Here is a 22159-nt window from a genome sequence, read left to right as displayed (position 1 = left end):
CAGGAGAATTGCTTGAACCTGGGAGATGGAGGTGGCAGTGAGCCGAGATCCTGCCACTACACTCCAGCCTGGGTGACAAAGCAAGAGTCTGTCTCAAAAAAAATTAAAAACAGAAACAAAACATATACTGAGTCCTACCACTTTCTACCCCCTCCTTAAGTACAACAAAGTCTCATTGGAACTACTGCAGTAATCTCCTAATTCTAGTCTTACCATAGCAGCTGGAATAAACCTTTTAAAACCTAAGTTAGGGTGTGTCATTCCTCTGCTTCAAAACCCTGTGATGACTGTTTGTCTCATTCACAGAATTAACCGAAGTCCTTGCCCTCTTCTCTAACCTCATCACGTAGCACTTTCCTTCTCTAACCTCATCACGTAGCACTTTCCTTATGTTTCCTAAATATCCAAGAATCCTCCTCTTTTGACATCTTTGCGCTTGCTCTCCAGTCTGCCTAGGATGTTGTTCTCCTCAGAGATCCACATGGATCATTCCCTAATTTCTACCAAATCTTTGCTGCAATGTCACATTCTCATGGAAGCCTTTCCTGACCCCTGGCACTCACCATGTACTGTTTATTCTTATTTTTCTCCATAGCCTTTATTACCTTCTACTTACAAATTTTGTTTCCCTAATCCCCTTTCTCCTCACCAGAACATAATCTTCCTATGGGCAAGGCTGTTTTTATCTTCTTTATCCACTGAGCTATCCTCAGCACCTAGAACAGTGCTTAACACATTATAGACACTCACTAAATATTTTTCAACTTGATGCCTTAGCTGAAATGTCAGCTACTGTGTGGAACTCTCCATAGTCCTCCAACTCAGAATTCATCAATTTCACTTTTATCTCACCCCTTCATTTTGATTACATTACTGTTATGGACTTTGCCACCTTTTATCAAGTTTGATGTTTGGTTGAGTACGTGTGTATTTCTTTTCCTGATGATTGAGACTAGATCTTATTCATAATTTCATGCTCAAGTGTCCAGTATCATGCCTCATGTAAACATATACTGATCAGAACTGATATGGTAGAGGTGGCAGAGAGATATGATATTCTTGATATTTTTTTTCTTACCCAACAAAATAAATTGTGTTACTGAGGAGGATGAATAAGCTGACTACAGTTCAATAAAAACTTTAATTCCAAAAAAAGTTGATATTAAAATTTTATTCTAATATCTCCATTTATTTTGATTTTTCTGGCTCTCAACTAGAGCCATAAAATATGCCACTGTCTCTGAGCAGTTAGCTGTGATGTTTGTTTGTTCATGTAGGTTTATTTAGCTGCTTGACACAATACCTTTCTAAAACGTTGTGAATTTAACATTTATCTCAGATTAGCAATAACTTTGTCAAGAAAGTTATTCTAGCTCAGATCATCATGAATCTTTCTGACTGGTTAATGGTGTAGATAATGCAAGTGCCATAATTCACATCTTTTTATCCAACCCCTTGGGGTGCTTTTTTTTTCATAAGTTAAAGAGCAGCATATATTCCAAAACATGAAAGCTAGACTTCACAGTGAAGTAATTGCTTCATAGATAACTAGCTATTCCCTCTTAGTACCTAAAAATCATTAGGAATGAAAAGTGATCTTTGAGATCATAGTCTAACTTCCTGCTACCTAAACATTCAGAGACCAATACTCAGAGGAAAGTCCCATGCCCAAGGCCACAGTTTTATCCTCAACAGTGATGGCAAGCATTTATTGGGCACTTACTCTGCCAGATACCAGGCTAAGCATCTTACATAAAGTATGTTTACCAAGATGAGGCTTAAAGAAGAAGTTTATACCTCCATTATATAGCTAGTAAGTAGTAGAACTAGAATTTAGTGCAGACCATAGTCCAAAGCAGGCACCCTCAACCCCTTTTTCATCTTGCTTCCTTAGTGGATTAACCTGGAAGAGAACTAAATGTTCTTGATATTTGTAGAATTATGACATGCAATTCTTTTATATGTTTTTTCCAATAATTTTTTGACTTAATGGCTAAGTCGATTTGCATTATTTATTTACCACTAATAAAACACACTAGTGAATTTTTATTATTGTATTTGAGAGACGAGGCATTGCTATGTTGCTCAGGATAGAGTGCAGTCGTGTGATCATAGTGCATTTGCAGCCTCAAACTCCTGGGCTCAATGGATCCTCCCACCTCAGCCTCCCGAGTAGCTGGGACTACAGGTGCATGCCGCCATGCCTGGCTGAGTTTTTGTATTTTATATATATAAAAAGAACATTATACCTCTCATTTGTAACTAAAATGACTTATGAAGTGTAACACAGTATAGCCAAAAGGTTAAGGCTATGTGGCTGTGGAATTGAACCACCTGGGTTCAAATCCTGGCTTGGTATTTTACCATCTGTGTGGCTTTGGGCCATTTACTAGTGACTTTGTTTTCTCACGTGGAATAATAATAGTATCTGATGTGTAAGGTTGTGATGAGTATTAAACGAAGTTAAATAAAAGCACCTAAAACACTTGCTCTTTGTTTGGTGCACCCAAAACGTTCCATTCTTATTAGCTAATGCCATATGCAAATCATCATGTGGGTTGAAAATTAAAATAACTGAAACACGAGGGTGTTTCTTAACTCTTATTTAGAGGGGACTTTATTACTTTCACAAGCATTCACCCATTTGATCCTCAGATAAGGTATTTATGATGATCTCCATTTCACAAATGAGTATGCCTTTCTCTGTTCAGAAAGACTGAAAAGTATTGCTAAGAAACCACACTAATAGTAAATATTAGAACTGGGATTTCAATGCCAGGTTTCTAGTCCAGTGATCTCTTCACTGTGCCATACAAAGTGAAAGACATTTTCTGGAAAAGCTCCATATAAAATACAGTGGGAGTGCAGATGAGAGAATTAAAACACTTTTATGAGCATCATTCAATTTAATCCTCACAATAACACTGTGAGGTAGGCAAATAAGGGACCAGTATCTTCATTTTGCAAATGAAGCAGAGAAGGCTCCAAGATAGCCCCTGACTTGCTCAAGGTCACACACTGTTTTGTGGCAGAACAAAGGCTGAACTAGGTGTTTCCAACTTGCAGCAATATATGCTTCACATTACTTTAAGCTGCCTCAGAAAACCTCTGCTCACTGTTCAGGATTAGAAACCAGCTTTTTATGATTGACATGGAGGATTCCTTTTAGAATTCATGGTATATTACATTTTTGACGTGGTGTTTACATATTCTTTCCCCGCTCTTCAGAGTTGAGGACTCTGCAGCTGATGGAGCTTGTTATCCATGAGGGAGCATATTGTGATGGAAAGAGAACAAGACTCAGAATCCTAAGCATGACATTCTGGCCCTGGCTTAAAGCTTGGCAAAGTTAGCCTTCTTCTTAGAGCCCCGCTCTGCTTCTCTGTAAAATATAAAATCATGGCCCTGTACCTCAAAGTGTTTTTAATTCATTGAATGACAGAATAATGATTTTATTTCTCCAGTGGACTTAATGCATATTGAAAAATGAAACATGCCATCCACAAATGTCATATATAAATGAGCAAATATTGAATGTGAGTTGACTATATGTCCATGTCCAGCAGCGTATTGAAAATAGAAGAGAACCCAGCAGATTCTCTGGAAGGAGTTAATCTTGAAAGGTTCATCTTACTGATGAATGTATAACCACACACTGAGTTAAGAACTTTAGTGGAAAGGAACATGCTTCTGTGAGAGCATTTATGAAATGTGTGCATGATGTCTATGACATAATCAGATTTGCATTTTCAAAAGATGACTGTGACTAGAAAGTGGAAACTAGAGCAGAGGTCAGCCAGGTGGGTGCCAGAGCCATTCAGCATGCTATCGCAGAAGTCCAAACAAAAGATGGTAGCTTGGTCTAAGGGTATGTCAGTGGAGACGGAGCAGCAGAGAGAACTTTGTAGATATTTAGGGGGCAAAACTGACAGGACTAGATGATGCATTGCACATGAATGGTGAGGGAGAAGGGGTTGTCAAGGACAGTCACTTGGTTTCTGGCATATTCCAGTGTAGAGATGATTGTGCAATTTGCTGAGATTAGGATGCTGGAAAAGGTCCATATTTGAAATGAAGATCGTAAATTCAGTTTTAGACAAGTTGTGCTTGACATACCTTTACAACATGCAAATGGGATTGTCAAGAAGGGCCTTGGAAATAGGAATCTGGAGCTCAGAGGAGAAGACTGGGACAGAGATGCATATCAGGAATGTGTCAGCATGTGGATGCTTGCTACAGCTAGAGAAGGGTAAGATGGCCCATCCCAAGAAAACAGAATGAAAAGAGAATCCAGAACTCAGTCACATTTATCATGTGGATAGAGGCTGAAACTAAACAAAATAATAATTTGAAATCAAAATCTGTTTCACCCCAACTCCCAAGATATAGCTCATTATTTGCAGTTACAGTAGCTATTTGTTATGTAACTAGTCTCAAGTGTGTATTAGATGTTAAAGCAGAGATTACAGGAAAACACATTTTTAAAAAGCTCATTCCTAGATTTATCCTTTTTAACAATTCAATAAAAAAAATTGTTAACCAAAACTTAGTAGAAATACCTCTAACCAAGAGAGGTAAACAAAAAGAGACATTTCCAGTCTTCATTATGCTTTTATCTGGCAGTGAAACATGTTGAAACCTTTCTCTCTAAGATAGCATTGATTTCCAAACCTATGCTTTTAGGGTAATAATGAATGTAACATTTGAGTGGTTATCACTCTGCTATCACTTTGAGTCCTATTTCATTAAACGCTATATTTCAGTTTTGAAATCTTTTAATTGTTATAACATTCTGGCATTCACTAAAGAAATAATGAATGAAAGTAGAACAAATAAAAAGGAGATGCTAAAAATCTTTCCGCTAAGAATAACTAACTCCTTCTCTACAAAGGAACGTTAATGTAACTCTTCCTCCCTGAAGCAACTAACTAGGTGTTTGACACCTCAAGGCAGCATTTGTTGTTCAACTCACAAGTTGTAACTAAATGTTAACACTCTGAGGCACTTAGGCAAGATAATATGTATTTACTAAAAATGCATGTTACAGACTTGATACAAATGATCCACTAAGAAGCAGAATCATGTTTAATATGTAAACTCTACTTCTGAAATGTAAAAATAGAAGTTGCTGAATTCAGCTAACACAAACACACGTAGATATAGGAGATTTTCTATTTTCTATTCCTAATGAAGAGTATTAGAGTAGTGAGGTTTCTTAGAGTAAATCCCACTCTCTCAGTTTTCGGATAATGAAATCAAGACCCAGAAAGGTGAAGTGACATGCCAAAGATGACCGGAATAAATGGGGATGGAACATGGAATAGAATCCAATTTTCTAGGCATTTCTAAGGTCACATTATGTGGAGATTTTATGTAATTATTCTCTTTTAATTTCACATTTATTTATGTATTTATTTAAAAAATTATGAGCCCCAGCAACATAGCCATTTTTTTACGCTCAGTGAATCTATAGGCTAAGTGTGAATAAAATATAAATGGAATATGACTTCTCTTTTTAAATAATTTACAATGAACTCAAAGAACCATGCATGTCCATTAATACAAAGTGATACATAATACACTAGATGTATAAACCAAAAGCAATGAAAACACAAAAGAGAGCATTTAATGGTACTGGGTTTGAGGACATAAGGGTACGAAGTTTTGGCTAAACATTTCTTTTGAATTGGATTCCAATTGAGTTTCATTTGAAACAAGCTTTTGCCAAACAGAGTCAGAAGTGTGAGTCAGGAGAGGGTAACTCCAGGCTCATCACTGGTCATTGAGAAATGTAAATCAAAACCAAAATGAGATACCATCTCACACCAGTTAGAATGGCGATTATTAAAAAGTCAGGAAACAACAGATATTGGAGAGGATATGGAGAAATAAGAACACTTTTACACTCTTGGTGGGAGTGTAAATTAGTTCAGCCATTGTGGAAGACAGTATAGCGATTCCTCGAGGATCTAGAACCAGAAATACCATTTGACCCAGCCATCCCATTACTGGGTATACACCCAAAGGATTATGAATCATTCTACTATAAAGACAAATGCACACTTATGTTTATTGTGGCACTGTTCACAATAGCAAAGACTTGGAACCAACCAAAATGCCCATCAATGATAGACTGGAAAAAGAAAATGTGGCACATATACACCATGGAATACCATGCAGCCATAAAAAGGGACGAGTTCATGTCCTTTGCAGGCACATGGATGAAGCTGGAAACCATCATTCTCAGCAAAGTAATACAAGAACAGAAGAACAAACACCACATGTTCTTACTTATAACTGGGAGTTGAACAATGAAAGCACATGGACACAGGAAGGGGAACATCACACACTGGGGTCTGTCTGGGGTCAGGAGGCTAGGGGAGGGATAGTATTAGGAGAAATACCTAATGTAGATGACAGGTTGATGGGTGCAGCAAACCACCATGGCACATGTGTACCTATGTAACAAACCTGCACGTTCTACACATGTACCCCAGAACTTAAAGTATAATAAAAGAAAAAATGAAAGGAAAAGGAAAAGCAAAATAAGGCAGAGAAGCTGACATGGACATAGGGGTTCTAGGGCAGGATGGCTCATTGCAGATGACTGAGCAAAGATTTGGGCCACATCGTGAAGGTCTTTGAAACTTGTTCCATGGAGGTGAGATCATATTAACCTAGAATGGCAGCTAGCACAAGGTTGTGGGCATGGAGTTGATAGGTTATGTGTGTTAAAAGGGTATCTTTGTCAGTAGATGATAGCAAAAATCGAGAAGACTAATGGCAAAATGCTAGAAAAAGCTATTATTGTAATGCAATACATTTAAGTACCAACTAAAGCAGGGACCAGTTCTAGGCACAGGAGAATATACTCTACCCAGAATTAGGTCTCAGTATAAATTGCACTACGGTGCATCCCATGTTGCCATGCTTGACTTCGTGCTTCAAAAGATGTCAGTGCTTAAGAGTTACAGGGACTGATCTCAGTAAAGCAGCAACATTATTGTTAGTGGGTCAAACTGTATGCTTTTAGAATAGAAACAGTTATTTTCCAAGACACTTTAACCAGGTAACTCAAAGTTCTTAAAACTAGCATTCACAAAAAATCATTGCTTCTTATTAACTCTTCTTATAGCCTCCTTGTAAGAGTCAAAGTGGACAAGTTGTCTACAAACTTTTTAGCATGAGGAATCAGACTTAGTGTATTTGATGCTCTATATGAATCTTCATTGAGTAAATTTCCAGTGAATGGATTCAGGCAAGCACAAGTGACTTGATTCCTTTACTTCAATCGACTTATCCTGAATTTGGCTTAACTCCCCCACATTGCTAACTTAGGGGGAAAAGAATGAAGTGAAGAAGCTTTGTCTGACAATCCGTCTGGTGTTACAGATTATGATTCTGAGTTCTGCGTATTTGAAGGGTAATTATGTCTTCAGATTCATAGGAGAGAACATCACTGAGAGGGAGGAGGCTTGGGGTCCCTGCTGCTTTTACAGGAGTCGTTAACGCAGTGAGAGGCAGAACAATCCAAGTTTACCCAAAAATTGGGTAAACTTCTCATATTCACTGTTGTCTTTTCTTCAGAACCCAGTGTGCTTATCTGCCCATTTACAGAGGAGTATGGACTACAGTGAGCAGAGAGGAAATCCTTAATTACCGCTTTATGGAAAATTTACTTTAGGTGGCTAGTGTTGGCCTATAGTGGAACCAGAGAAATCCCACGTAATAAACTGCCCTTCCAAACTCAGATGTTACTTACTTGTTGGGAAATGGTTTGCTATGTTTTGTTTATAGCTATTAAAGCCTGGAAAGAGTGATTAAAAACTTTGTGGGAATCCTTGGGGCTAGAACTGAACAAATCTGTGAAGGACAGCATGGCGGGAAATACCTCTTTCTCAATATGCATTTGTATAATGTTAGCAATTTGATGTCACCCCATTAAAACCCAGGGAAGCCACACAGCAGTTTGGCAGCAGACACTCAGCCACCAGTGGGGACATCAGATACCATAAGACTATCAAGACTGTGGAACTCAGGGAACTCCTATTTCTTCTCAGTGTCCCTCATAGAGCAAAGTTTCCAGCCCTTTAAAAATGATTATTTTCATTATTGAAACTTGTTCAATGTCTGTAGTTATGCTCACTCTTTTTATTTTGACTTATCTTTGCAAAGAAAATTAATATGATAGAAAATATCAATAAAGATTTTTTGGGGGTGGGGGGCAGGCCCCAAGGTCAGTGAAACCTATCTATGTAGGTTTTCTATATGATTATATCTGTCATTAATTTATGTCCTCAGATTCCTGGTTTTAAATACTTTGTGGAAAAGTCCCCTTCTTGGACACAATAGGATTTATTTCTTATGAAGTAGTGGTGGTATTTTGTTATTATAAAATAATAGCAGTGACTGCCATTATTGCATAATCCATATTAAGTATTAGGTGCCATGTATTTTGCTTTAGATATTTGACCTACAGCATTTCATTTCTTTCAGACATTGTGATACAAACATTTTTATAGCACATATGTGGTACTTGAGAAATCTGGGTCTCAGAAAGTTTAATGTGAAGGCTAGAAACAGTCCCCCTGACTTACCCCAGTCCTGAACTACTTACTCCATAGTCTACATAGGGTTTTGAGGTGTTTTTTTTTTTTTTTCTTTTTTTTTTTTAACAACGTCTTACTCTGTCACCCAGGCTGGAGTGTAATGGTATGATCTCAGCTCATGGCAACTTCTGCCTCTGGGCTCAAGCAATTCTTATGCCTCAGCCACCCGAGTAGCTAGAATTACAGGCACCTGCCACCATGCCTGGCTAATTTTTGTATTTTTACTAGAGAGAGGGCTTCACCACATTGACCAGGCTGTTCTTGAATTCCTGGCCTCAAGTGATCTGCCCGCCTCGGCCTCCCAAAGTGCTGGGATTACAGGCGTGAGCCACCATGCCTGGCCTACATAGTGTTTAGATGCAAACTCCCTTTGATATGATAAGCAGATTTCTGGAAAGTGGCACATAAAATTGAAATGGTTAGATTAAACCATGGTTTAAAACCACTAAGAGCCTGCATTGTGGAAACCAGTGGTCAACCCAGGGCAGAACCAGCAGGTGATTAGAGGTTGAACCATAGAGTTGTCTTGGAGGTGTATTTACATAGCAAGCACAATGCATTTGCCTGGGTTCTATTTTACAGATCAAAACCATGGAAGCATTTTCTAAAGATGCTTTATTTATACTTTATGTAAGACTGAGAAAATATGACTTGTCCATATCAATGAATATGTTTATATATACAATTTTTTATGAATTATTAATTTTGGATAATTTTTGGAGGCCAGTGGAGATTATTAAATCTTCCCAATTATGAAGTCCAGCATCCTCTTTTATATTTAAGTGATATTTTCATTTCATGATCTTGGACATTTTTACCTGGACATGTCCAAATTTTCTTGCCTCTCTTTCCTTTAAAGTATACCTGTTCAGCAAAAGACGTAAACAGATACTTCTCAAAAGAACACATACAAACAGCCAACAAACATATGAAAAAAGTGCTCAACATCATTAATCATCAGAAATGCAAATCAGAACCAAAACGAGATACCATTCCACATCAGTCAGAATGGCTATTACTAAAAAATAAATAAATAAATAAATAAAACAATAGATGCTGGCGAGGCTGCAGAGAAAAGGGAATGCGTATACACTGTTGGCAGAAATGTAAATTTATTACTTTAGGCACTATGGAAAGCAATTAGGAGATTCCTGAAAGAACTTAAAACAGATCCACAATTTAGCCCAGCAATCCCATTAACTGGTATATATCCAAGATAAATTAAATAATTCTAACAAAAACATCCATGCACTCATATATTGTGGATAAAGAAAATATGGTGCATATACACCATGGAATACTGTGCAGCCATAAAAAGGAATGAAATCACTTCCTTTGCAGCAACATGGATGCAGTTGGAGGCCATAATCCTAAATAAATTAATGCAGGAACAGAAAACCAAATACTACGTGTTCTCACTTATAAGTAGGAGCTTAACACTGAGTACTCAGTCAGGGACATACAGATGGCAACAGTAGACATGGGAATGTGAGATAGGAGGGAGGGAGGAGGGCAAGGGTTGAAAAACTATTGTGTACTATACTTACTACCTGGTCATGACAGGATCAATCATACCTCAAACCTCAGCATCACACAATATACCCATGTAACACATTTTCACATGTACCCCAGAATCTAAAATAATGAAATTAATTTAAAAATAAAGTACAGAAGAATACCTGTTCAAAGGGTTATGGCCAGCATGACTTGGAACACAGTTATTTCGTCCAATTTATTTAGTATTTGTAATAATAAAGTCAATTATGAAAGCTGTCCTTCCTTATAGATACCCAAGGTGTTTGATAGGCAAATCTGACCTTTGATAACAATGTTGCTTGAAGGTCTAGAAAAGATGCTATGAAATGATTCACAGCAGATGATAGACAAATTCATCCTCTCAGCAGTCTCTGAGTGCCCATTGTCCCCTTTTTCCTTATAGGACCTCATGTCTTTTACCCAAAGTTCCCATGATCCAAAGAAGTTCCTTATTTTTCCACTATTGTTGAGTGATATCAATACTAGATTTAGACGATGAAGTTCCAGATTTCATTCTTAAGTGTGATACCCACTAACTGTGAAGCCTTTGAATAAATCATGTTGCTTTTCTAAATCTCACTTTCTATATGTAAAATAATGATAACAAAACTGCCCTATCTATATCAGTAAGCTACCTGAGGTACTGGGTATAAAAATTCTTCTGCTAAAAAAAAATAAATAAGCAAAAATCCCCATCTCCATGTACTCAATCTCTTTGAGCTATATACAACAAGGCATACAATTCTATTATGAGGGTTCGCTTTTAAAAATCCACTTGCTGACCTCAATGATCTTAGTATGGTGGAATATAGCAGTGTGGTATGTGGCAAATGGGAGCATTGTTCCATATTTCTTAGCCTTACCTACTTTAGATTACTATTGAATCTCATCCAGACCACTACTCTCCTAGAAGTCAGAATTCAGCCTTCCAGAAACTTCATACTGCACTTCTAAAAGAATACCTAAACCTCAGGCTATATCCAGATTCATACAGGGTGCTTTTTCTCTATTGTAAAACATATCATTCATTTTACACTTTTAACTATTTGTAAGTGTACAGTTCTATGATATTAGTGCATGTACTTTGTTGTGCTACCATCACCACCATCTGTCCACAAAATTTTTCATTGTTTCCGATTAAAATTCTTTACCCATTAAACACTAACGTCCCGTTCTCCCATCACTTAGCTCCTGGCAACCACTCAGGGTGCATATTTTAAATACTAGCAGTGCTAGATAAAATAATGCTAACCCCTATAACAAATAAGCCCTAAAATATATAATGGCTCAGAACTATTTCTGACTCTATGAGGTATGGAAGGGATGTTACTAATTGTCAGTTCTTTTCCCAGCTCTTCTATAGAATTATTACAAATGTTGATTGTTCCATCATCACCCATATGGCTTCTAAGGTCATCATGCTTCCCCACCTCAAGACAACAGGTGAAGGAAGAGAACATGGTGAATTACCCATGTGCAGTTTATTTTAAGCCAGGCCTGGAATCAGCCCACATCACATCACATACAGTCAAACTCTTGATGAGACTCAGTCACATGGCCTCAACTAGACTTCAGGGAAGCTGGAAAATATGGTCTAGTACGTGAAGAAGAAATTTCCGGTTTGAGGACAAGCCAGCCAGTCTCTGCCATTAGTCGTATTAAGAGTGTAGATATGCATAGGAATCATCATCATTCATGCACTTAGAACTTTTACTTTTTGAAAATCTAATTTTCCCTGGCAGAAAAAGATATTTCATTTTAAATATGTCCAAAACCAAAACATATCTGAATGGCAAAATTAAAGTGTACATATAATTCCACTGAGAAGCAAGAGATGTTATCTAGATATAGAAACCTTGAGAAACAATTGAGAAGCTTAGAGGAAGTCCCTTCTTCACTCAGTTCAATCAGCTATATGTTAAGTTCCAATGAGGATATCTAGAATGTTCAGAAGGTCCAGAATCCTGTGTGTCCTTAAAGAATACTTCAATAGTTATCATTTCTAAAATGTCAGCATCCATATCCAAAGGGTTTGTCGTCTTTTAATATGCACTATAAATGCAACCACGATCAGTAGATTAAGTTTGCAACACTAAGGAAGTTTTTAGTTGATAAACGTATTGATATTGAACACATAGAGATGTGGCTTGAAGAGCAAGGCAAACAGGCATATGTTACAGTTTCTCTTCACGCAGGAAGGAATCTACTTCCTTTCACTAATTGCACTTACAGTAACCACAGGGACTCAGGCTCCATACATAGAACACTTAGCATCTGCGTTTTCCTTTCATACAATGAGAGAAAATGCATAAATGCATTTGTTGGCAATACTGACAAAGACCGATTTGTGGAATAATTGAAACCTTGATTTCTGTCATTAGCCGGATGTTTACAAAACCCATCTTCCTGTCTACATTCCAGATGTTTCTCCTTATTTTAATAGCTCCTTGTTTTTCATGGGTTTTGAATTCCAAATTGTAAAGTGTCGAGGAAAAAGACTTTAGTTTGCAAGTTTCATGGAGAATGACATAATCTTAAACTCCCCAGAATCCTTGCAACATTTATTTGTAGGTCCTTCCAATTAGTTTATTTTCAATAGAAAGTCTGAGTTCTTGAATTATGTCCCAGAGTCAACATTAGATGAGTGAGCAACCTTTTGGTTCACCTCACTACTCTTGCACATCAAATACAGATTTTGGCTGAAGGTATTCTTTTTGGAATAATCTTTCTCTGCAACTTTGATTTCTCAGGGAACGAGCATTGAATACAACACAGCCTGGGTCCCTTCAGCTCACTGTGGGAAACCTGAAGCCAGAAGCCATGTACACCTTTCGAGTTGTGGCTTACAATGAATGGGGACCGGGAGAGAGTTCTCAACCCATCAAGGTGGCCACACAGCCTGAGTGTGAGTATGAAAAGGAACGGGCCACATTTAGAAAGTGTTTATTTTCCTCTGCAATATCCTTGAATTCTTTCACAGAACCTTTGTGAGGTGACAAAATGGAATAACAATTTTTTTTCTTTTAAGTAACCTATATAACTCAAGGACTTTTAAAAGTAAGATAACTTGTAAATAGAATGGCCTCTTCACTTAGGCCACATACCATAATGGCAAATTAACCTCTATAAGGGCCTAATATATCCATGCAGTCTACATATTCATTTCCTAAGAAAGTGATTTACTCTGCCTGACAGTATTTTATCATCATCATTGGGTTTCAGCCTCCTCTGCTGAATTTTCAGATTTTTTGAGTTAGTAAAAGTGTAACATCAAAGGTAAAAGAACAATAGCATACAACTTCTAAATCCAGGGACTAATTCAAAAGCTTAAACACACACCGCATGCACTGAAAAAGCTACTAAAAGCAAATTGAGACTTGAGGAATATGAGAGATAACCTCTATTGGATAATCTCACTCTCCTCTACGTTGAATCACTAGATTCAGCTTTTTTATTTTTTTTTCCCACAAAGTAAAGCAGCTGAATGTTCTTTGACCAACGTATAATTCAATGATTTCTACTTTGATAAAGGAAGAGCTCCAAAATTACATATCGAAAACTATTTCTGTACCTGACAAAATTTTGTTTTTTCTTGTGCATTTCTAATGTTTTTTGAAAAGATTAGTTGCTGATGAGCCATTCGCCAAATTTGTTTTGTTTCACATTAAAAAAAAATTGCAATTTAAAATGAAATGCATAGCTACTTGTTAACAAGCGGCCTTATGTTAAACACCTAACTGTACCTATTTCCTTTTTATGTAACAAAATTTATAATGATATTTTGATTTCTTGTTCATTTTACATGAAACTAAAGAGGTATATCAAAATCACCTCTTGTATTTTGGGAATAAGGTGAAGTAGAGATTGGAAATATTTTAACTGGTAATTGTGAGAGAGTAACCTTTGTATTCTATCACTTCTTGGGTGGTTTAAATCAGCATGTTGAAGAAGAGAAAGCAGGAGACACAGTCTGAGTGCATTTTCGACAGAATCTCCATCCATTCTTTCACTTGACCAGGGCTACAGAGACAGGATGATAACAAACTGGAATAAAGCATTAACTGAAGGGAGGGAAGAGGGCTAAGTTGTGCAAGTACTACAAATATTTGCCTCACAAAAATAAAACCTCAACAACTTCAAAAGCATAGTCATGTTGAGGTTCCAGACAATTATTTGGAAATGCAGGCCCCCAGGCATAATGATAATTTGTAGGACCCAAATAATTTCTGTTTGCAAAATAAAAACACAGGGGCACATTGTTAAAAATTATTAAGATTATGGGATGGCTACAGCAGAACATGAGGCCTTGCACAACTTCACCCTTTGCTGCCTATGAGCTGGTCCTGCTCCCAGGTTTCTGTTCTGGGCAATGTTTTGTTGCGGTACTGATTTAAATCACCAAACAATGCCAATTTCCCCTTTATAATGTCTATATTAATATAACATTTCAATCTTCTTTTTTTATTTTTGGGACAGAGTCTCACTCTGTTGCCCAGACTGGAGTGCAGTGGCACAATCTCGGCTCATTGCAACCTCCGCCTCCCAGCTAATTTTTGTATTTTTAGTAGAGACGAGCTTTCAACATTTTGGCTAGGCTGGTCTCGAACTCCTGACCTCAAGTGATCTCCCTGCCTCGGCCTCCCAATGTGCTAGGATTACGGGCATGAGCCACCGCGCCCGGCCCAACATTTGAGTCTTCAGTTGCTTTACTGACTTTCTCTTCATAGATCATCTATGTAAAATCAATAACTTTTATGACTATTTTATGTTTTTGATTAAAAACAAATTAGGTTTTACATATATATAATACACACACACACTATATATGGTATATGTCATGTGGTAGATAGGTCAACAGTTTAAAAACTCTTGAAAAATTCCTTAAAGACATCCTTGGTAAATTTTCCAATATTGGAACTAACTTTAAAAGCATGCTCATTTTCAAAAGATCAAATCTCCTTGGATTATCTGAATTTTTCATCTCCTAGTTCTAAAATTATCGTAAAAGTGTTATACTGTACTTTTCAGAGCTGACTAGTCATGATTACGTTGCATTTCTGATAAAAATCCTGATTGGTTAGCCTTCCTTTGTAAGAATGAGTGTTTTTTTTCCTTTGATCAATGCTATTTTTTCTAAGCATTCAACTTAAGAAAGCAATTTTCAGTGTTTTAAAATTTTACTTTTTTTTTTTAAACACCATGATTTCCAAGCCAAGGGACTGTAAAGTATTTTCCTTTTTGACACTGGCTAACAACACTCATTCCATAAAAATTAAAAAAAAATAAAAACTATAATATAATGATACAATATATTCTGCTATTTTAATATAATTAAGTTAAAAAGAATAATGATTTTTTGTATCCCACATATGGCCTTAACTTTGTAAAACACAAACAATGACATAACTCAATTCATAAGTATGTTTAATGAACATTTATTATGTTCCTAACACTGTTCCAGGCTGCATGAGGCATGTTAGAAAAGCATACGTGAGTAATAAAGCAGCAGTATTTATGGATCTCAGCAGATTTGGGGGGAAGCAAATATTTTAACTATGTAACAATAACAAAACAACTCAAGTAGGGGAACTTATAAGAATTTGGTAAATGGATACAAACAATCTGAGTCACGGATTTGTTCGTGGGCCCATGACCTGTGATGGCTGCAGCATATTACCTAGTTAATTCCTTATGCCCAGATCATACTGCATCCACCTCCTCAAATCAGTCTTGTAATCCAGTTACAGTGACAGCCACGTCTATGCTTTATATATCACACATTCCTTCCCATTCAGAAAGCAGTGTGAAAAATTTGTGCAGAGCACCTCACTGGACCCAAGTCTCTGTAAGCATTTACTTTGCTTAACAATTAGCGTAAATGATAAGGTATAAAATAACAAAAGCCTAATTGAATAAAACATGTTGATTGTTGGTATTGTTGTCACATATAAATTCTATTCTCTAAGAAATGAAAATGAAGAACCTTTCTGCTTTAGAAACATGATGCAGCCATGAATTTTTTTTGATTAATGGCGGCAATAACAGCCTTAGAATGCTAACCATATTTTGGCCTTTAGTAACAGCATTGTTCTATTAAATTACCCATTTTCTTACCAATATATGGAATAAGGATACCTTTGCAGATCATTGTTTATTTGCACTGTGATTTGATTCTGTTTCATTGAACATTGCCACTGGATAATTCATCCCTTATTGAGTAGATAAGTAGTTAGGAATAAAGTATCCTGCATAAACAAGACATTCAGAATATCCTTTACATGTGCAAAAGAGTTAGCCAATTCCTTCAATTCATGTATATTGAGTATTGCTAAACTCACTTGCCATCTTTCTTACAGACATTAGAATAAATAAATTATATTATCATGAGTGATAGTCATTGCATGTGCATTTTATCTTCTGTTGGTAACATAAAATGCCATTTTGGCAATTTGAAAGTATTTCTAGGATGAGGAGCACTTACTTCATCTTCTCCAAGCCTGCTCAATAAGACACTAATTACTGAAGAAGATGGAATATACCAGAGATCCTATGATTCCTTTCCTTTCCCATTCCTTCCTCCCTTCCTCCCTGCCTCCTTCCCACCATCCTTCCCTCTGTTATAAGCCCATCCTTCTGCCCTTAAGAGAAAATGTGAGGGCTGGTTTTATTACTTCGCTAGACTATCAGAATTTAGAGGCAAGATCAGGTTAAAGAAAATGTTTTCATCAATATTTCTTTTCTGACAAAATGATCTTATCTTTCGAAAATGGGTCTCGGCTGAGTATGCATTTTGTTGCTGCTTTTATCAATGTTTTCCAAATGTGATGTAGTAATTGTACACTAAAATTACATAGCTTGTATACAAATTGAATTTCAAGCTTTTCATATTATTTGAAAATATCAACTCTTATTATACAAACCATATTCACAAAAAATAAAACTGATAGAAAATATGTCTGAAATATAAATCAGCCAGCAACTGTTTCTAAAAGTGCATACATTTTGTAGTAATCATTTAAAGAGATCAACAGCCCAAGATCCAGTTTATGAAATAATTGCTCGAAATAGAAAGGCTTGATTTATATGAAGGTTTGTGTCCTCTGATGCTATCTTCCTTTGCTAAACCCTTGCCCATTCTCCCCTGCCTTTATGGTATATAATTTCTCTACCATATTATCAGCCAGGATTTAAGTCCCTGTCTGCTTAAGACTTGTCTAATCTTTTCATACCACATGTGGAGATTTCTTGAATTATTATTTGCAGTCCGTTAAGATCCTGTTAAGGCAGTTTAATCATAAAGGATGTTAAAATGGACCACATACTAGCTTGAGGGCTTGAGTTAGAACGGGAAGCCTATTTGCAAGACCACAACTCAATTATCTACAAAACTCTTTTATATTTAAGAGTTGTAAGTAATATTCTTAGTCTATTATATTCTTTACACTAAAAAAATGAGTGAAAGCAACCCACCAAGCTGAGTGACTTTAGAATATATTATCTAGAGGAATAGCCATATTTGCTTCTTTCCTCCTTCTTGAGATTTTAATAATTCTAATAGGGCTCTACTTATATGGTTGTTAGGAAAAGAACAGAGAAGTTCAAATAATGTCTCTGAACATTACTACCTGTATCCTAGAGCAAGTTTGTCAATCATTGATACCTCAGTTTCCTGAACTATAAATGGGAGTATCATTTATTCCTCTTCTTCCTAAGTTGCAAAAAACAAAATATGATAACACGTGGGCAGCCACTGGGTCTTGCCTGGCATCTCAATTAAAAAAAAAAAAAAAAGCTCCCTGACCCAACAGGATCAAATAACATAATTTCAACTGCTCTACATTTACAAACAAAGTAGGACACTCACCAGGGTAATCACTTGGGTAAATAAGGCTAATATAATACCTCATTTATAGTTTAGAACTAGCTTGATCACTATACAGTTAGCACATTTACATACTCTGTTACTTTCTCCCTAATTAACCTCTCCTTAGCATTTGGCAGGCTGTTATAGATTGGCTTGTCTAAATTTTGAAGTCTTATGAACAGAAAGTGCTACATTATCCCTTAAAATGTATCACAGCATTGCCATTTTATAAATAAAGCCATGTGTCACTTAAGGAAGGATATACATTCCAAGAAATGCATCATTAATTGATTTCATTTTTCTGAGAACATCATAGTGTCTTACACACACCTAGATGGTAGAGCCTACTGCACACCTAGGCTATATGGTAGAGCCTGTCGCTCCTAGGCTGCAAACCTGTACAGCATGTGACGGTACTGAATACTGTAGGCAATTATAACACAGTGGTAGATATTTGTACATCTGAGCGTATCTAAACATAGAAAAGGTAATGCATTGCATTAGAATCATATGATGGCAAGATGTCACTAGGCGATAGAAATTTTTCAACTTCATTATATTCTTATGGGACCACCTTGGTATATTTGGGCTGCTGCTGATCAAAACATTGTTACGTGACACTTGGCTGTCATTGGTTCGTTGATGCTGGTAGAATCCGGTTTGGGAAAGATATAAAATATCAGTTATATTTATTTAAGGATGGTTACATAAACTAAGCAAACTAAGTTGATCACAGCGCTGTCTAGCTCATTACTTTTGTCACTTGATTGACAACTATTAACTGCACCGCATTGAGATTTCAATAAATAATTGGGATGACCACTATGGCGAACCTGTCCACTTGACAACAATTCAGTTGTCTGATCCCATACATGGCCAGACATAAATAATGGAAAGAAGTAAAGATAATCACTGGCATTACATCTTTTTTGGTAGCATACAAATACATTATTTTAAAAGTCTCTGGATATAAAAAAATGTTTTCAGGTATTATAAATAAGAGATGGGGAACGTTAAAAACTTATGGTTTAGTATCCTCTGTGACCAAAGGCTTAAGGAATTCATTTGGATTTAATGGCCAATTAGGCTAGGTATGATGTCTTTGATAATGACATATATTAGTGGAAGGATTAGAGGTAGGCTTGAGATGATGGGTTGTTTAATCACCTCTAGAAGACTTCAAAGCAAATGTGAGTCACTGTGTTCTTTCTTCATTCATTTAAAAATATTTATTTTGTGCTAAGTTCTAAACCTACAGTTTCCAGTACAGTAACCACAAGCCACATTTGTCTATTTAAATTTAAAAGTATTGAAATAAAATAAAATTTAAAATTCAGTTTGTCAGTCACAATAGCCCTATTCCAACTGCTTAGTAGCACTTTAAATAAAATTAAAAACCAAAAATTCAACTTATCTGTCTTGTGAGCCACATCTCATGAATTCATAGATGAGTACTGGCTACCATATTGGAGATCACAGAAAACGTTTCCATTATTTCAGAAAGTTCTCTCGGACAGCGGCAGTCTAGGCACTATGCTGGTAAATGAGGATACAAAAGCAAGTCAGAAATGGTCCTAACTCTCAACGAACTGGTAGTCTAGTGGAAACTACTTTAAATAGAATTCACTAAAAACAGCTTTTTTTCATCTCCCTGAATAAAATTGTTCAGTTTTGTTCAAAGCAAAAAAGTTAATTATGTGCTAAATTAATAGACATGACTTTTTAAAGGCCAGAGAATCTAGACCTGAAGATATGCTGTTTATTTACTTAATTTAGTTAATCACATTAAAAATCCATTACCTGGAAAAATATGTAAGTATCTTCCGAAGTTCAACTGAAAGTGAAGGACATAGCTTACTAGTTGCTTGGGTTAAACAGTGGTATATCATAAGTGTAATTTCCCTAAGAAGCTTCTGCTGGCTCTCTTATTTTCTCTTTTCTTTTGAGCACACAGTATGATTCAGGCTTCTTCAGCTGGTATAACCAAACATCTAGAAAATTTACCTGCTCCATGAGAAATTACATAGAAAGAAAGCTAACTTCTCATAGGTAGACGTAAGGGAGTGTAGGAAAGGGGATAAGAAAGTGTCATTATAATTATTGGTTTTCAGGCAGCATGGTCAACTAGGAGAAAGAGGTTCCCTAAGTAGATCTGATTTGGGTTTAATCGCCTGGTTTGGTTATATACCCTGCTAAACGTGAAAGCAGTTGGTTTGCTAAGCTGAATTAGAGCAAAAGCCAGCATGAACATCTATGGGGATATTGTCATCATGCTGGTGCAGCTGAATGAAACTCTACTCCAAGGATATGAGCTGAGCTGCTTTAGGCAACTGCTTTGATGGAGAGCTGATGAACACCGCTAAGAAAGAGTAAAGATAGAAAGGAATAAGGCATTTTAATCACATATGTGTTGAAGCACTCCCTCATCTTTAGAGCGTATTTTTCTATGCAGTTCATAAGTATTTATTGAGCACCAACTATGTGTCCAGGCTTTTAGACATGCTTGGGATAGAAAATAAAATAAGGGCAGAAATTTCTTTCTTTGTCTGTTTCTGCTGCTATAACAAAACACCTGGCACTGTGTAATTTATAAAGGATAGAAATGTATTGCTCGTGGTTCTGGAGACTGGGAAGTCTGAGATTAAGCAGGTTTGGTGTCTGGTGAGGGCTGGTCTCTGCTTCCAAGATGGGGCCTTGTTGCTGCTTCATCTTCCAGAGGGTATGAATGCTGTGTCCTCACATGGTGGAAGAAATGGTAGGACAAAAAAGAGGAGCTAGCTGTTTCCTCTAGCCCTCTTATGAGGACTAATCTCTGCATGAGGGTAGAGCCTTCATGGCCTAATCATCTTTTAAAAGATTATTAAAATATTTGCATTGCGGTTTAAATTTCAACATGAAATTTTGGAGGGGACACAAATCTTCAGAGAAGTTAGGGATACTATTTTTGATGAAAATATACCTATAAAATAAATGCACCTAAATAATACTGTGGAATCAAATTTACTTTCTCTCTTTTTTTTTTTGAGATGGAATCTTGCACTGTTGCCCGGGCTGGAGTGCAGTGGTGTGATCTCAGCTCACTGCATCCTCCACCTCCCAAGTTCATGTGATTGTCCTGCCTCAACCTCCCTACAGGCGCACACCGCCACACCTGGCAAAGTTTTTGTATTTTTAGTAGAGACGGGGTTTCACTATGTTGGCCAGACTGGTCTTGAACTCCTGACCTCATGATCTGCCCACCTTGGCCTCCCAAAGTGCTGGGATTACAGGTGTGAACCACCGTGCCTGGCCCTATTTCCTTTTTTTAACTTAAAGTTAGTGTTACATAGTTTCAGTATGTAATTAATGCATAATCTAATGCAGATATAATTTGATGCACAAACCATATTGTCTTTTAGTATAAAATATTTTAGTATATTTTAGAAATTATGTGGTATAACACTCTACCAAAATTAAGTAAAACTCCCTTTTAAATTACTGTACTATTTTATGGATTCTTTTAACTGCAGGTTATATCCTACCTGCTGTAATATGTGGTGAATTTTACATGTTACATAAAAGGTCAATAATATGACTTTAGCTATTTTTCTTTAACTCCAATGTTCTTACATTATGTTACTTTAATTGCCCAATCTTTCCTCCTTGGGGAACCCAAGATCCCATGCAATGAGGAGTTGAGTTGGGACAGAATTTCTGATCACAGGCTATTCTGCAGGGAGTGGAGATTACCATGAGTTAAAATAGAAAGATTTTAAGCCTATGACAAGCAATTACTGCTTCTAATTGTAGCTGTTAAAATCAAAGCTGAGATGTTGTCACTCACTTCTGGAAGGAAATGACCACAGATTTGTATCAATTGAAAGTCAAGCAATGGAACTCTAAGCCCATGGTCAGTGCTAGTAACTTGTACATTGTCCTCTTATTTAAATCTATAATTGGTGTTCTAGGTTATCCAAATGGAAGTAGAATGACATGTTTAAAAACAAAGATTTAGAAGTCAGACTGGGTTTGCATTCTAGCTTTTTCACTTGTCAGCTAACTGGGTTAAGTTAGCTTTTCTTATGTAAAATGGAGATAATATCTATCTTTTTTTTTTTTAATTTTTTTTTATTGGAGACGGAGTCTTGCTCTGTCGCCCAGGCTGGAGTGC

The 22159-nt window shown here is 36.6% G+C and overlaps 1 protein-coding gene across 1 annotated transcript in view; it reads left to right on the top strand.

Moving 5' to 3' along the window:
* Positions 1-22159, top strand: part of DCC (DCC netrin 1 receptor) — a 1198282-nt gene that overhangs the window by 828225 nt on the left and 347898 nt on the right. The window contains exon 9 of the mRNA XM_030810404.1: positions 12896-13050. Coding sequence (XP_030666264.1) covers positions 12896-13050 — 155 coding nt within the window. The remainder of the gene's footprint in view (positions 1-12895; positions 13051-22159) is intronic.

The sequence above is a fragment of the Nomascus leucogenys genome, chromosome 4, assembly GCF_006542625.1.
Source record: "Nomascus leucogenys isolate Asia chromosome 4, Asia_NLE_v1, whole genome shotgun sequence".
Classification (NCBI taxonomy): Eukaryota; Metazoa; Chordata; class Mammalia; order Primates; family Hylobatidae; genus Nomascus; species Nomascus leucogenys.
Note: the sequence above shows the minus strand (reverse complement) of the source record. Positions and strands in the feature narration are given on the sequence as shown.